The 17,583-nt window shown below is 35.5% G+C and overlaps 1 protein-coding gene and 1 pseudogene across 1 annotated transcript; one reads left to right on the plus strand and one right to left on the minus strand.

Moving 5' to 3' along the window:
• The first annotated feature begins 9,016 nt into the window (after positions 1-9,016).
• On the plus strand, positions 9,017-11,291 carry LOC149139358 (putative receptor-like protein kinase At1g11050; annotated as a pseudogene).
• Positions 11,292-14,590: 3,299 nt separating this feature from the next.
• Positions 14,591-15,142, minus strand: LOC149139359 (putative sucrose-phosphate synthase 2). The gene has a single exon (XM_089450690.1). The coding sequence runs from the start codon at positions 15,140-15,142 to the stop codon at positions 14,591-14,593; it is 552 nt and encodes a 183-aa protein (XP_089306816.1).
• Positions 15,143-17,583: the final 2,441 nt, after the last annotated feature.

The following is a 17,583-nucleotide window of genomic DNA, read 5'->3' on the forward strand; positions in this document are numbered from 1 at the left end:
CGCACATCTTCCGTATATGCCCAGTTTCCGTATATGCGCACATCTTTCGTATATGCACAGTTTCCGTATATGCGCACATCTTCCGTATATGCACAGTTTCCGTATATGCGCACATCTTCCGTATATGCCCAGTTTCCGTATATCCGCACATCTTCCGTGTATGCCCAGTTTCCGTATATGCGTACATCTTCCGTATATGCCCAGTTTCCGTATATGCGCACATCTTCCATATATGCATAGTTTCCGTATATGCGCACATTTTCCGTATATGCGCACATCTTCCGTATATGCACAGTTTACGTATATGCGCACATCTTCCGTATATGCCCAGTTTCCATATATGGACACATCTTCTGTATATGCACAGTTTCCGTATATGCACACATCTTCCGTATATGCCCAGTTTCCGTATATGCGCACATCTTCCGTATATGCACACATCTTCCGTATATGCCCAGTTTCCGTATATGCGCACATCTTCCGTATATGCACAGTGTCCGTATATGCGCACATCTTCCGTATATGCCCAGTTTCCGTATATGCGCACATCTTCCGTATATGCCCAGTTTCCGTATATGCCCAGTTTCCGTATATGCGCAGTTTTTGTATATGCACACATCTTCCGTATATGCCCAGTTTCCGTATATGCCCAGTTTCCGTATATGCGCACATCTTCCGTATATGCCCAGTTTCCGTATATGCGCATAGTTTCCATATATGCGCAATTTCTGTATATGGAATTTGTACACATCTTCGGAAGATGTGTGCATATACGGAAACTGGGCATATACGGAAGATGTGTGCATATACAAAAACTGCGCATATACGGAAACTAGGCATATACGGAAGATGTGTGCATATACGGAAACTGGGCATATACGGAAGATGTGCGCATATACGGAAACTGGGCATATACGAAAGATGTGCGCATATACGGAAACTGGGAAACTGGGCATATAGTTCCTGTGACCTGCGGCAGAGATGACAATTTTTTTCCGAGATTCTCTGAATGAGAATCAAGGAGCAGAAATTGCACTTTTTAGCCCAAAAAGTGGGAACTAAAGTCTAGAGCACACCTTTTAGCCCAAAAAGTGCAATCTCACTTGAAAACAGGTTATTACTTGTGATTTTTGGGTTTCTGGTTTTTTTTTCCGTATATGCCCAGTTTCCGTATATGCGCACATCTTCCGTATATGCCCAGTTTCCGTATATGCGCACAGCTTCCGTATATGCCCAGTTTCCGTATATGCGCACATCTTCCGTATATGCCCAGTTTCCATATATGCGCACATCTTTCGTATATGCCCAGTTTCCGTATATGCGCACATCTTCCGTATATGCCCAGTTTCCGTATATGCGCACATCTTCCGTATATGCCCAGTTTCCGTATATGCGCAAATCTTCCGTATATGCCCAGTTTCCATATATGCGCACATCTTCCGTATATGCCCAGTTTTCGTATATGCGCACATCTTCCGTATATGCCCAGTTTCCATATATGCGCAGGACTTTTTCCAAGTAGTTATGTGCCAGCTACTCTGGATTCTTTGCCACTTTTTTAGGTACAGGACTTTGGGCCACTAGCCAAAACTCCATGAAACTTTCAAAAATTGAAAGTAACATCAAAAAAACCATACAAATGTAAATAATTGAACAAGGACTTGACTAGACCCCTACTAGCCATGACATACATTTTGTTAAACATGTCACAAATATGCATTCTACAGTTTAAAACAACAAATTTGAGCATAGGGGTCTCACACTTATCTAAGAATCACTAAGAAGCATTGATGCCTCATCACAACAAATTGATTACCATCTATTAAGCCATATATTCTTTATTCATTCATTAATTAATCAAAACATTATGATAGCCATACATTCTCATTGTCATAAAACTCACTCATAACCAACATATAACCAATAGAAATATCAAGGATATAACAACCATATAAACCACATATAACAAGTATATTTACCCATAAAATACCAACGAGAAGGATCCCTTATTGATCATTGCATAGGTCGACTAGGATTGAGACTTCCACGAACCACCTAACCATAGATTGAGGTGAATCGAAGCTTTCTTTCAGCCAATCACCCTTGTGTCATCTTCCAAGCATGAACCTGGGATCTCATAAAACAAATCAATCAAAAGAAAACCAGGGCTTCCATAGGCCAAACCACATAAAACCTCAATCAATGATCCCACCTCATAGTCGAACATCACTCACCATCACCAGATTTGTCTCCACCCAAGTTGTCTAAGGCTCCAAAGTGTCTATTCCATCCAGGGCTTCCAGGACTAGTAACTCAACCCACAGTTGTCACTGGGCTTCCAGAGCGTTTGTCCAACCAGGGCTTCAAGGACTAGTAACTCAACCTACTAAGGGCTTCTAGAGCATTTTTGAAACAAAGGCTTCCAGCACTAGTAAGTCAACCCAAGTTGTTACAAGACTTCAAGAGTGTTTGTCTAACCAAGGCTTTCAAGAACCAATAACTCAAACCACAACACCATGGCTATCCAGATATGGAAATGCTAGGAAAAACCACTATCAATCTAGGCAATCCTCCATGTCAAAGACATTCATGACCAAATAACCACATGCATAGGCCATGCATGCCAAAAGTAGTGAGGAAATCATATGTGTAACTCGATATCTGCAGGAAAAACCTGTTGTAGTTGCTGATCTCGATGTCCTCTTGTGCTTTCCTTCTTTTCCTTTGCCTTCTTACTCCAAATCCCAAGTATGCTACACTCCTCCAAGAGTTCTCCAAGAAAATCTCTAAGTGTCTAAGAGTATGAGAGAGAGAGAGATAGAAAATGAGAGCTCCAAAACAGAACTGATGAAAAGCCATGAACTGATCCTCGGAAGCTTTTTTACTAATGAGGCATCTATTTTCATCAATTTTTCATTATTTTCCTTCATTTTTCTCCTCACATGGAACCTGTGAGCTTTCACCTCCCTTTTCTTGTATTTTCCTTTATTTCCATAAACAAAATGCCAATTGATGTCACTTTGCCTTTTCCAATTTCCATAGCCATTAATAAACAAAATGAACACCCACTAGGATGTTTTACCCACATTCAACTTGGAATACATGTCCCATGACCAAGGTCTTATTTTACCTTTATTAAATTTTACATGGATTTTTGACTAGGGTTGTTACAATATTATTTTGATGATTTATGTTTTGATCAAAGGTTTTTAATTTGACAGACGAAGTGGATCCAATAGAACACTATTGAACGTAATGATACAATCAACTCATATTTTTTCCATAGAATATCCAATGTTGGATAAGAATTTGATTTGAGAATGATTTTATAGTTAATTTGTGTGTGTTTCTTTGAGATTTTTCATGCATATATAGTACATGGTGCCTCACAAATATACTAAATTGGATTAACAATAAACGTACCAAATTACTATTGTATAATTTTCTTGGAATTTTGTTCATTTGTCACATTGTCCTCGCATACCACTGTTTCCACCTTGTTTGGCTTACCTCACATGCACTTTCGCCATTTTCTTCACTTTCCTTCACTGCTTCTAGGATGAGCACTGAAGGAAACCACTTCCTTTGACGACATCACATATGAGACTAGATCTTCATGGCATATAGGAGAGGAGCCATTTGCTTAAGAGATAGTTAGGGAGAAACCATTATGAGTGGAATTAGAAATAAAATATGCATTAATAGCAACATCTCTAATCGAGACTTTTGTAACTGTGTTCACAGTAGGACCATTAAATGCATTTCTTTCCTTAGTATAGCCAAAATCCTAAGGTCCATAATGAGGACTAGTGTCATAATCAATGAGCTCAGAATTTGAATCCACCATCAAAACATGCTACAATTTTTAGGACAGCAAAAGGCATCGAGAAAATGAATGACACACCCTCTCTAAGTTTCACTAACCACCTACTCACCTGAGAACTACCCCTAAAAAAAACCTTCTTAAAAAGAAGCGAGCTTAAACCATAGAAGAAAAACCAAACATATGCTTTTGTGGTCCTTTAATCATGTTATATACATCAATGCATGATTGTTTACATTTATAAAAATAAATTGTATTAATATAATATTTATTATTGCGTTGAGCGGTACTCTACAACTTATAATAGGGCAAGTGTTGTTAAACCATCATAGATCCATCGATCCATCTTAAGTACAAATTTAACATGAGCCTAGAGGGATCAAATTTCTTCACATGTAAACTTCCTTAGAGTGAAAAATATAATGTATAATTTTTCATTGTTTAAATTGTATTTTTGAATAGAACCAAATAAACATTTTAACCAACAGAACCTATTTGTTCATGATATATATATATATATATATATATATATATATATATATATATATATATATATATATATATATATATAGAGATAAAATTTGTTTTAAATGATATACAATGTATACATAATTGACATTAAAATATTTTACATAACATATACAAAGAGACATTTTATAAATGCAAATTAGTTAACATAGATCTATTAAATCTCCTATTGAAATATTTTTGAAAAGTATAAGATTTAAACACTTACTCACAATTTTTTTAAGCATATTATTATTATTATTATTATTATTATAGACCACATTATTTTTCTATTTAGAGAATGTGTCAATTAGATTGGAGAGACTACGAACAAACTTACACATCCCCTCAGATTGGAGTGTACAATGGGCCTCTCGGCTCAATAACTTGAAACAGTATAAATTTAAGTTTTAAAAAATAAAGTGCATTAAAAAAATAAAAAATAAAATAAAAGTGAAATTAAAAAAAAAAATGTTAACTTTAAAGTAAATATAAATTTACTTACTACTAGAATTGAAAAAAAAATATTATTATATGTCACTAATAACACTAACAATATTAGATTTACTTTAAAGAAAATATAAGTCTATTATAAAATGGAAAAAAAAATGGATTGAAAGCAAATATAAATTTATACCATGGTAAGTCCAAAGGGAAGTAATATTTAAATATATTGATATTTAAATTATGACAACCATTTACTTTGATCTTGATCCTTTGTAGTTTGTAATAAGAAAAGTAATGAATAATTATTTATGCTCATAATTTATTAATAAAATTAAAAATTAAAATAAAACGTTCATTAGTTGGTATTGAACAAAAAAAATATTAAATTTTATTGTGTTAAGAGGAGCTTTTCCATGTAATTGGGAAAAATAAGCATTTTGACTTGTCAAATTACATAAAAATTAATATTTAAAATAAAATTGAGGTAAAATAGTCAATTTACTCTTAGGAGTTTTTGGGATCTAGGTTTGACAAGCCATGGTTTTGTTAAACCACTTGAGTCAACCCTTATATATATATATATAGACACACACACTTTTGGCAATACATGCATCTATATATTTTATATATATACTTTTGGTAATACACACATCTATATATTTTACTAGCTAGTCCATCTTAACTCCATATCCACCAAGAGGAGCTCATAATCCCGAAGCTTGACAATTATAATCTTGATTTCCAAAAATTCTTGCTAGATTTTTTCAAAATGATGAGGAAGGTTCCATTATTTTCTTGGTGAAATTTTGGTTTTTTTAATAATATTGAAAAATAAATATTTATTTTTGAAAATAAAATATTATAATTTGCATTGTTCAATAATAAGACTAAATATTATAAAAAATAGATATTTATCTTTTAAAATTAAACATTGTAATTTGTATTGGTCAATTCTAAAGATAATTATTCTAATTTGTCTTGACAAAAACTAATAATAATTATTAAACTAAAATATTAATTTTAAAAATAAAAAAATAAATATTTTTATTTTATAAAACAAAATAGAAAAATGTATAATATCTCACACATATAAAATGAAATTTATTTTTATTTTTTAATTTATTTAAAAATATAATATAATTTTAATTATGTATTATATTATTAAATTTGATATTTAAAATATATTGTTTTTTAATAAAAAAATCCTTTATTTATAATTTTTTAATTATTATGTTATAGTTAATATGAAAAATATTAATGATAATTTCTTTAAAAAATGTTTAAACCATCATAAATAATGAAGTATTATTTAATATATATTTTTCATTTAATCCAGTTTTCATTCTTGCATTCCATTTGTTATGACTTTTGAGTGTTTTTCTCCATGTTTTAAACTTCTAAATTTTCTTTTGGTGCTCTTAATTAATTTTCCGGGAACCTTGAGAGTGTTATATAATTATATGTTACCTTGAGAGTGTTATATAATTATATGTTATTAATGGAGATTTTGTTATTAATATATATTTTTTTAAATGTTCAGTTTTTAGTTATTTTGAATTTATCTATTTCTTTTTCATGATAAGTCATAATTTCCACTATTTATTTTGACCTAGTTAAAATCTTTACATTATATTAATTTTTATGATTTAATTTTTCTTTAATTTTTATTTTATTTAATTTGACTTAATTAAAATGTTAAACATTACATTACAACATAAGTTAAAAAATACTTCTAAACCTAATTTAAATTATTTTAATTTATAATTTATGATATAAAATACATTTTGTTTTTTGAAAATAATATAAAATACACCTTTTATAACATTAATTAATAATCATCATTTATAATTCAAACACTATGACTTGACTTCTTTGTAATTGTCCCTTTCTTATTTTTTTTTAAATTATATTCTAAATCAAAATTTCTATAGTATTTTTTAAAGTGTTATGTAAATGGTATCCAAAGAAATTATTTGAATTACAAATTTAATTGAAAAATATGAAAATAAAATAAAAATTAAATAAATAAAACAAAAACTTAGACTTAAACTTAAACTTGTAATAAGCAAAATTTAATTGAAAAATATGCAAAAACTTGTAACAATCAAACTACTGCAATAATTTCATTTCAATGAGCACAAAGGGCCAAGGATGTCTCTCTGAATGTCATTTAAATAGAGGAATAAATAACTATCAAAGACGATAGAGACCAACATATTAATCTGGTTAAAATATATTACAACATAAACATAATGCCGAATTCCATCTCCCGCTCCTCTGCACGATTGGTTAAAGTATTCCTCTAAATTCATGGCCATCTATCCATATTCCTTTTACAAAACCACCTACAGTCAAAGTATCTTCCTCCAGATTCGTCGCCAGATTGGCACTCTTAGTAGTTCCTTTACCATAAAAAAGTTGAATCAAAGCAAATCCAGATGTATCTTGACACAATTTGGCAGGCGGGGGCCAATGAAGTTATTATTGTTTGCTAAATTTTGAAAAGCTTAAGCTGTCAGAAGAAGAGCACCACCCTGATCCTCCAGGTCTTCGCTATCTACTACAGTTTTGTCAAGATTTCTGCATCTTTGGAGGACCTTCATTTGTGGCTACAAATTGTCACTGGGAGACACGAAAAAATAGCAGTCGATTGAATTTAGCGAAACGCAGGCGTTCTCCCCCTTCACACCGAGGACTCGATGGTTATATGGCTGGCGGATCATATGGGATGGTGCAGGGACCTGATGTGGACGTTGACTGTATGATGAAGCAAACATGACCTGATAAATCGTGGAGGCTGATGCTGATCCAGATGAACGGCGTCTCGCTAGCTGTGCTTGCATGAATTCCAGCTCCGCCTGCAGACAAGCAACCTGTAATACATTCATGACATATCTTGAGTCCAGAGACACCTGCAGAACCGATTTCTGAAACTATAAAGAACAAGAAAATTTCTGCAAATATAAAGAACAAGAAAATTTCTGCAAATATAAGGAACAAAAAATGCATCTGCAGAGGCTATCGACATATACACAATGTATAAACGTTCTCAAGAAGCTGCAAGGCGTAAATGTGCGCAACAAAGCCATAGACTGGATGTTGGAGTCGTGCCTCTGCCTCATACGATATGTTGACAACTGCCTGGCAGCTTTCTTTCATGGGAATATGGAGTAAAAGCTTGAATGCATTGCTAGCTCCTAAGATTTTATGAATTGCGGCAAAATGAGCGGAGCCTTCTTCAGAGCCAAAGTATGGAGCAAACAAATTCGTAGCTAAAGAATGAATAAAAAAAATGTCCTTCGGGGAAAGAATGAAATAACACAGAGGCGGCCTCAATTCACCATGAGTTGGTAAAGTGGAGAATAAACCAGTGAAGCTCATGTCAACGGCCCTCAGCGTGAGTGGCAACGTTGCCATTTTCCCACTTATAATCTCTTCAACCATATCGCTACCCATCTTCTTTCTATCTTCCGATCTCATTCGAAATTGTTTATGGCTTGCGTTTCTTGACCGATAAGCGACTTCTTTCTTGATCTTCGTTGGTGTAGAATCAGAAACAAAGCGATATGTGGCCTCTTCCATGACTTTCATACCAAACTGGTACAGAGGGCGGGACTGGCGGCCTTGAGCTGCACCCTCCCGGCATCGCCATAGCAATTGAAGAAAGAACATCGACTGACCGGTTATGGTTATAGAAATTTGAATTTTGTTTGGGCGGTATTTTAAATTCGAACTCAAAATTCAAATTCAAATTCGTCTGCTATTAAATGAGTACCGGCGGCGGCGGCAATCAAGGCCGAGACAGAGGCGGAAGAAAATTAGTAGATGCCCATCCATGCATCCATGCATGCGATGGGCTCTCGGGGTGACGGCAATCTGGTGCATTAATGATGCTATAGTCCATGAAATAGCACTTGCCAGATTACACGGTATCTTACACCTACTCCATTATTCCTAAACCTACTCCATTATTCCTGATTTTTGTTGACCAGTGGCAGAGTTCTCTGCTATTAATTCGATTGCTTGGTACTTCGATTGATTGTTGAAGAAGAAGGAATTCATAGTTTCTGAAATACTTTTTGCTTGTTACAAGTTTCGAGCTCTGCCATACGATTTTAATCTCTTGATATGAATCTCTGTGCAAGAATCAGTTTGCTGAAAGATGTTACGCAGAAGGGCTTGTTGTTATGTTTTATATTTTGGATTACTTCGGGAGCAATTAAGGTGGAGGCCTTGAACATGTCGTGTCCATTGAACATAACAGCGGAGGTTGACGCTCAGATATGGATGCTTCAGCAATGTTTACTTCCAGACAAAACTCATTGCTGCCAAAGCATCAACGATTTAATCAAGATCCTTCACTTTTCATGGATGCACTACAACCGTTCTTTTCTCTTGCCCACCAACCAGATGGCCGGTGTATGTTTGAACGAATTACAGAGGCTAGTACAAGTCCGGACAGGGATCGGAGCCGAGATGTTTAGGAGCTGCAACGTGAGGTCCGAAAGTTTTGTCTGTGATCCAGGCACCTGTCTCGGTATTGACAATCTAACGACCTTCGAGAGCAGGGTGGATACGACGGGCTTGAAGCTGAATTGCAACGGATCTCACCCCGGGATTTTTCAGTGCGATAAATGCCTAGGCGCCATGGGGATGGCTCTCTGGTCGCTGAACAAAGAACCCGGAGGAAAATCGAATTGCCCAATGTTTCTGTTGATTTATGTTGCAGGAGGCATTAAATGTTATGATGGTCTTGGTCCGGATGCCGCTTACTGCCTTCTAAGCGTACAGAATATATCGTCGTTGGCAACCTTTGCGCAACCGAAGAGAGGAAATAGATTTCTGAAATGGTACTTTATCGCCATAATTCCCGCAGTTGGAATATTGGTTCTTGGATTGAGCATCTGCCTGTGTTTAAATCGACGAAAGACCAGTCTCTGGAAATCGAAACGGATGAAATTGATGCAGAGATACGAACTATTGAGCTCCACGACAGGTCTGAAATTCTTCAGCCTGTCGGAGATCAAAGAATCCACGGGGAATTTCGCGGCGGCGAACGTGATCGGCGAAGGGGGTTTTAGCGTTGTCTACAGGGGAATCCTGCCAAACGGGATGCGAATAGCAGTTAAGAGATTAAAGTACTCCACAAAGATCGAAACAGACGATACTTTCGACCACGAACTGCGTGTCATCAGCGGGATTAAGCACCGCAACCTGCTTCCTATCAAAGGCTACTGCGTCGAATTCGACAAAGAGGGGCAGGTTAGCGAACAGCTTCTTGTTTCTGATTTCATGTAGAACGGCAATTTGGCCGACTGTCTCTTCAATCCGCATAAATCAACATGGTTGCCATGGCCGGAGCGCTACAAAATTGCAGTGGGCATAGCCAGAGGGCTAACTTATCTGCACGAATTCGCCAAGCCGAGCATAATTCACAGGGACGTGAAAGCTGCAAATGTGTTGTTGGACTCCAATCTCAATGCTCTTGTGGCAGATTTTGGTCTGGCCAAGTTGAGGAAAGAAGAAGAGGAGAAAAGCCATTACAGTACCCGGACTGTTGGGACGCTCGGTTATGTAAGCCCCCGAATACGCTCTCTACGGCCACCTGACTAACAAAAGCGATGTATTCAGCTTCGGCATCATACTGCTGGAGCTCGTAACGGCGCGGAGGGCTCTGGATCCGAACTCTGGTGCTCTGGAGCACTTTCTTATATCGGACTGGGTGGTCGATATGACGCAGAAGAACCGGACCGAAGAGGTTATCGACATCAGGATTCGGAATTCGGGACACAGGAGTACAATAAATAAAGTTTTATTGTTGGCGCTTCAATGCGCCCACCCGAGAGTTGTGTCGAGGCCCTCAATCTCTGAGGCACTGCTAGCCCTTGAAGCTATAGCTGCCCCATCGTCGGGCGCCCAGGAAATCCCAGAAGAATTAGAAGCTTACAGCAACACCAGAGGGGACTTTACTTGGTTTCTCTCTCCCGGGGGTCGCACAGACGAGAGCTTTACTGATTGGAGCAATTCTTCAGACTGAATAAGCACAAATAAACACACATTCAAAATACAGGGTTGCTCGACTGTGTCCGAGCAATTTTTTTTTTTGCAGAATTTTGGAGTCGATTTGGTTACTTCTCGTTCATGTGAAGTTTTGCACCATCAGTGGGCATGGCATGATCATGGGTCGCCTGCATGGAGCTGTCATATTCGTCTTTGGAAGCCGATGTTTGCGGTTATCTTGATCTTTAATCGCAGGTTGCAGAGACTGAAATGTTCTTGTTCTGAATCGCAATTTCTGAAGTATTTTATTCTTTTGATTAATTATGGTTTGTTTGGGAATGTTTGGAAACTTGCTAATCAATGTATTGAAAACATGAATTGATGTAAACTCGTGTGTTACCATTCTGAATGAGTAAAACTGTGACATGGTCCAAATGCTTTTAAAGTGGCAGGTTCAACTTTTGCATTACGCGCCTTGTAAAAAGTCGGTACGCATGAGAAATTTTTTATGAAATAAAAGTGAATGATAGCATTGAAATCTGATCGTAATTATAAATTAGTAAAGACGTTATCATAAATGGGAAGAAAAGATTCTGTCTTTAACAATGACATAAAGATATAGGCTTTTTTAATTTCGAAAAAAAGATGATTTTGTTTTTAACAACTATCTAAAAGGGTATAAGTTTTTTTAATTGAGTTTTGAGGTTTATTTTTTGCAATTTAGTATGACTCTTATTCTATAATATAGTATGAGGAGATGTGTAAATTTGTCTTTCTCTTTATTTTTTTTTAAATAAAATTAAAAATTATGTTTTAAATAAAAAATAATATTAGCTATAATAAAAAAAATGAATAAAAGTAAAAAATGTATGAGTAAGATGTTTAAATCTTGTATATTTCAAAAGATATTTAAATAAATTATTTGAAGATCTATGTTAACTAATTTATGTATATATCAACTTCATATATATCTATATATAGAGAAATAATTGTTAAAATAAAACATTTTAATGATGATGATGATGATGATGATGGTTAATGTCCACTGAGACCAAACTTTGGTCTATTGGACTACATGACATGGTGGGCATTATTAAGAAGGTTTTTCTGAAGGTTAAAGACATATACATCAGTCTTCCCCGGAAAGAGAAGGAAAATAATTTTCCAATTTCGGCTGAGGTCATATGGAAGTGGGATCTTCCTAATAAAATTAAATGTTTCATTTGGTTGGTAATTCATGACAAAATATTGACATGGAACAATCTACATCGATGAGGATTCTCAGGTCTAGGCATTTGTCTTCTGTGTAAGAGGGGAACAGAAGACACCGCTCATTTGTTTCTATAATGTTCATTTGCGAGGGCAATTTGGGATGGGGTCATGGAATACTACAACATTGCACCACTCTGTCATTATCATTCATTGACTTCTTACCTTCGCTCTTGGTTCAAAACCCACACAAGTTACAAATTTCTCCCTCTATACATTATATGGACCATCTGGCATAGCTGCAACACACTTATTTTTTAACAAAATGGAGCGGTGGTTCGGGAATATGTCATTAAGACAGTAGCATATTTCAATGAAATTGGACCATCAAAGAATAGGAGCAGCTACAGGAAATGAAAATTCATAGATATATGGCAACTATTCCTAGTGGGGTTATTTGATGGTGCATGCTCTAGGAGAAAACGTGGGTGCGGTACTTTCATAGACATTGAACTAGACAAATTTTTCCACTTTTGGTGGGAAGGTGGACCGGGAACAAACAATAAAGCAGAGATCATAGCCCTGTGAGGAGTCCTGATTGCGACAAAATGGCTTGGTATGGAGCCCATACAGATACATGGAGATGCCAAGGGCATCATAGACTAGGTGAAGGGGTTCAATAGTTTCAGTCCACCTATATTAAATAACTGGATGAAGCGCATCAGGATGCTCGTAAGCACCTTCCATCATATCAATTTCAACCACATATATAGGGAGAAAAATAGGACATTAGATTTACTTTCCAAGAGAAGAATTGATAAGGATACAAGTAACTTCGACTTCTCTGCTTATGAACAAGGAGTCATGACTAATGATGGCAACATTAATTACTCATAGTAGATTTGGTATTTTATAGGACTGTGCCATAATTTTGGGGAAAATGTAATGTAAATACTGAATAGCAGTAGGAAGGTCTTAAGAAGGCGATACTTTATCGAATTATTCTTTTTTGAGGGTGTAGGAAACACTAAATTGAATAGTTGTAACAAAATTGGACATTATGAACTCAGTGATTTAAGATATAGTTTACATACAAGATATTTTCTAGATGTAAATGATGTATGAAAAGAAAGAAAAGAATACTTTCAAATTTACTATCCTTTTTATTAATATAAAGAAGAAGCGTTTTTTTCCACTGAAGAAAGAAAAAAGGTCCAACCTTACGAAGGAAACCTGCAAATGGTTATTATAGAAAGAAAATGGAAGAAGGTTTTGGCCAATAGGGAGAAACTATGTTGTAGCGGTATCGTAATTACAATTGTAGAGATTAATGTATGTTGCCTTTGCAAACTGGATTTGAATTTTCGTAAGGACCCATTTTAACTCGCGGAGCTCCAAAAATACAAAGCTCACAAAGGATAGAAATTCGAGTTTAGAATTTTGGAGCGAATAGTGTCGGGTCAGGTGCCCTTCAAAGGGCCTCTGGCATGACGCAGAAGTAGGAAGAAAAGTTTACTATTCAAAAAAAAAATTAAATTTGAATTCTGCCATTTAAAAAAAAATTAGAATAATATTATAATTTTTTTTAAGAAGGGTTGTTAAGTTGTCAACCTGTTCAATTTATTTTGTTAAATTTCATTTTTTTCTAAAATCCAGATTTTGGGAATTCCAAATTCCAAATTGTCAGTGCACTGTGGGTCTATCACAAATTACAATGGTTGAACTTGTGAATTTCCTTTCTCAATTGATGTTAAATCCCATTTCAGAAACAACAGTTTCCAAATTTAGAGTTGCTCCCATTTCAAAAACAACAATTTCCTTTTGAATTGGTTTTTCTAATTGTAACTTGTGCATATGATGCAAGTTAGCAGTTGTGCCTACAGGTTTCCCGTAGAGAAAGGTTTGACAACGATTGGAGATGATCCTAGATTCATCATTCAACATACGCCTGTCAATCAAGGTTTAAGCACAATTTATTCTTGGAGAGGAGCGCATTCGAGAGACTTCATAAGTTCATAGCATATTGGAATTCACATAACTTCACATTATGCTTCAATATATACATCTAGGTCCTGTTGTTTATGCGATGTGAAGGAGCAAGATTGAATACAAATAGATCTGTAAGTTACTCATTCTGCTTTGATATCTATATTTTTCACTTACCTCTAAGAATATGCAATTCAAACAGCAAGACAAAAATCAAATTTAATGCCTTAATGGCATGAATGAATCAAATCGTAAAAAGAATAAATTCCACTATCTCACCAATACAGTTTAGAGTTCAATTGAATCAAATAATAATAAGAATAAATTACAGTATCTCACCAATACAGTTTACAGTTCAATTGAATCAAATAGTAATAAGAATAAATTAAATTCCACTGTCTCACCAATGCAATTTACAGTTCAATTGAGCTCTCATCATTAGAAACACCATTCAAATCAAAATCCTAACCAAAGCACCTTCAACTAATCCCTTGTTAGGCCTAAGTCATTAAGTCCCAACTATTTAATATCCAATGAATAAAAAATTAACGAAATATATGAGTAGCATAAGTCATAATTCATAATGTCCCAACAACCTAAATTATAAAAGGAAAGAAGTCAAAGTCCTCCCAAGTTATCAGGATAAGCAGGAATTGTTGAATAGTAAAGTTCACTCCCACTGCTACAAATTAAAGCATTAAATTCAAGAGGCAGTATATTGCCAGAGTTCAACATCCCCAGAGTTTCATCAACTGTTAATGCAGTTGATAGTACAAGACTGGAAAATCTTGTTGTTGTTGCATCAGAACGCACAGCTTTGATTATCTCCTGAATTATTTCCAACATATGGGGATATACATTGCCACTGTAATCATAGCAGTCCACAGCTATAACAAAAAGCTTCTTCTTATTTCTCAGTGCAGGATACTTGTTTGAGACAATCAGGTTATTCGCTGGAGGCCTTGGCTTAGGTTCAGTTTCTTCAATGTTAAAAGATAGCGACGCCCTTTTCAGTTTATCCAAAATAAGTTCTGGGTCGCCCTTTGGTGCCAAAAGTTTGTCAACTTCGGTAGAATTATCCAGAGAGCCATTGACGGAATATTTCTCGCCATCGACAAAAAGCCGAAGAGACATGTCCTTCAGGGAATCACCCATCGATTCCTCCCCCATAGTAGTATCCATTACAGTGATAGTCTGCCACTGAGGATGCCTCATCCTGCATACAGTTACCCGAGACAAATATTTTCTGCAATGTTCAGGCCATGAGAAAAGGTGAATGTTTCTCAACCCATTACAGCGGCATTCATTCCATGGGTTTTTAGCTCTAGCAATACATTTTCTATGGCCTTCTAATCATGGGGTTCAACTAATAGTCCATTGTTCAAAGTCTGCAAAATTTTTAGAAATAAATAATTTTTTAGAGTTTTGCTTTTTTTGCCACATGCTTAAACATTAGATTTGAAACTGAAAAAATTTCTTGGAAACTTAGTTTACCCGTCAAAATTATTACCAAAACCTAATTAACACAAGGTGGAAACTCATAATATTGGTGGAAACTCAAACTAATTCTTTTTTGGATGTTCTTACACCAACCTCTGCTTAATATGACAGTAATTCAAGGAAAAAGACAGAAAACATAACATTTGGCGAACATAAATGTTATGAACACAGTTGGCTTGTCACTTGTCAGTTACAATGTGTATGAATTGTATGATAAATATTGGACTTGCAACTGTGTTGGAAGGGGTTATTGTTCTTGATAAACTGAGGAATATCTTGCAGGGTGCAACATTGTACAGACATCAGCAACCAATAGTATGTTGTCTTGGAACTCACAACATTAGTTCCAACCAAACAGTTATTGATTCACCATGTGTTAAAAAAAAGGATATTTGAAAATAATTTATTGTTGTCAATTGAATTGCATTTTTTTTGTGCTTTTCAAAGGGAAACTTCAATGTGCACCCTTCTAAATAAAATTAAGACATGCCCTTCAAATTTGATCACTGGTCGGGTGAGCCATAACCCAGAACATGAAGAACCCATAATTTCTAAATTTGATTGCAATGGGCCTATTTTAATGTCATTTTTATCTTAGTATCATGTTTTTCTATTTTTTAACTCATAAATAAGACAAGCGGCACAAAAATGAAACCTAGGACAAAGTGTATGGGAAGTCTTCCTTAGGACCCCACTAGGTGTTTCTCGCTTGTTCTGCGCAAACTAGTTGGCACACTGTATTTCAACTATCATGAAATAACAAAAGGTGAGAGACAATTTTTGTAGTTGAAGACTCCCACTCAACAGAAGTAGAGAAGTCCAATTGCATCGGAAAGTGATAGAAGACAAAGAGTCCAAGCAATTATGATGGTCACAAGAAGTGGAATAAGGGAGAATAGCAAGAGGCCGAATGCAGATTGCAATAGTTAGTGGTGAATTGGTAGGAAGTTGTGGGTTCCTGCAAGCAGAGGTTGAGACGCCCACTCAAGAAGAGAGATAAGGTCTTACGAGCAAGAGGTTGGGATGCCCATAGAAAAAGGACGAGGTACGCTAAAAGGGAGAGTAGAGTAGAGTAGAGATTAGTGCGTAGCTTGCAGTTCAACATTCAGAAGTGGATTGGGATCGTGCAGTGGCAGCACATGCCAACGCGAACGTCGAATTGTATCTATTTCAGGACGGGCCAACGATTTGTCTTAGGAGGAGCTTGTTAGGAACCAAGTGTGATTAGAGTGCATTTAGAAGAGTAATGCAAGTGTAAATGTAATGAAATGTAAATGATCATTGAATGTACTTGTAAAGGAGATGGACTTGTAAAGAAGATGAAATGTGATGTAAATTACCTGAAATGTGAATTTGTCATGGAGGAAAAATTAGTTAGGATATTTTATTAAAATATTCCCCTCTAGTTTTATGATAAATTTTAGGGTTAGGATTTTGGTGAGGCATTGGTCGGGACTAGATTCATCCCTCTTGTGGAGTTTAGTATAGGGTTTAGGGCATGTGAAGAATTTTTGAAGGCAGTGTCGCCTCCTTACTGTCATCGCAGGGAGGGCCGAGGTTTTCTTTTTTCTTTTTCAGACGAAAAAAAGAGAACTTTCATTCAAAATCTAAGAAATTTTTACATCATCTTATGTCTATTTCAGATTATACTACCTTAACAAGATATTCATAGATGTCAATACTTTTGCATACAGAAAAAGATCTGAAGCCAAAGTTAATTTCCTCTACTAGAGAAGAGGAAGGATACAAAAGAACAAAGTAGATGTGCAAAAACAAAATCCTCAAGAGAAACCAAAAAACACGCCAACAAAGAAGCCAAAAAAAACTAATAGTTAGATAGAGGGCATGGCTATCATGTAATTTTCTTTTATATTGATGAAAAATCTAGATTCCGAGCAATCTCTTTTATCTGCAAGAGTGGTATAGTTTAGATAGTTTGTTGTTCATAAATACATTTATATATGTATTTTTGGAGTATTGGTTCTTTTGTTGGCCAGAGGGTAAAATTTTCACCAAGAGATGGGAACTGCGTATTAAAGTTGAAAAACACAACCTGAAATTAAAAATTAATAACACCAAGTTCATATTAGCGTCAGTGGAATGCATACGTA

Source organism: Pinus tabuliformis, chromosome X (genome assembly GCF_031772625.1).
Source record: "Pinus tabuliformis cultivar Carrire ecotype Pingquan chromosome X, CPIR1, whole genome shotgun sequence".
Taxonomy (NCBI): domain Eukaryota; kingdom Viridiplantae; phylum Streptophyta; class Pinopsida; order Pinales; family Pinaceae; genus Pinus; species Pinus tabuliformis.

Excerpts from the sequence above, each read along its gene's own strand:
- LOC149139359 (XM_089450690.1), bottom strand. The coding sequence starts at position 15,142 with ATGGGGGAGGAATCGATGGGTGATTCCCTGAAGGACATGTCTCTTCGG.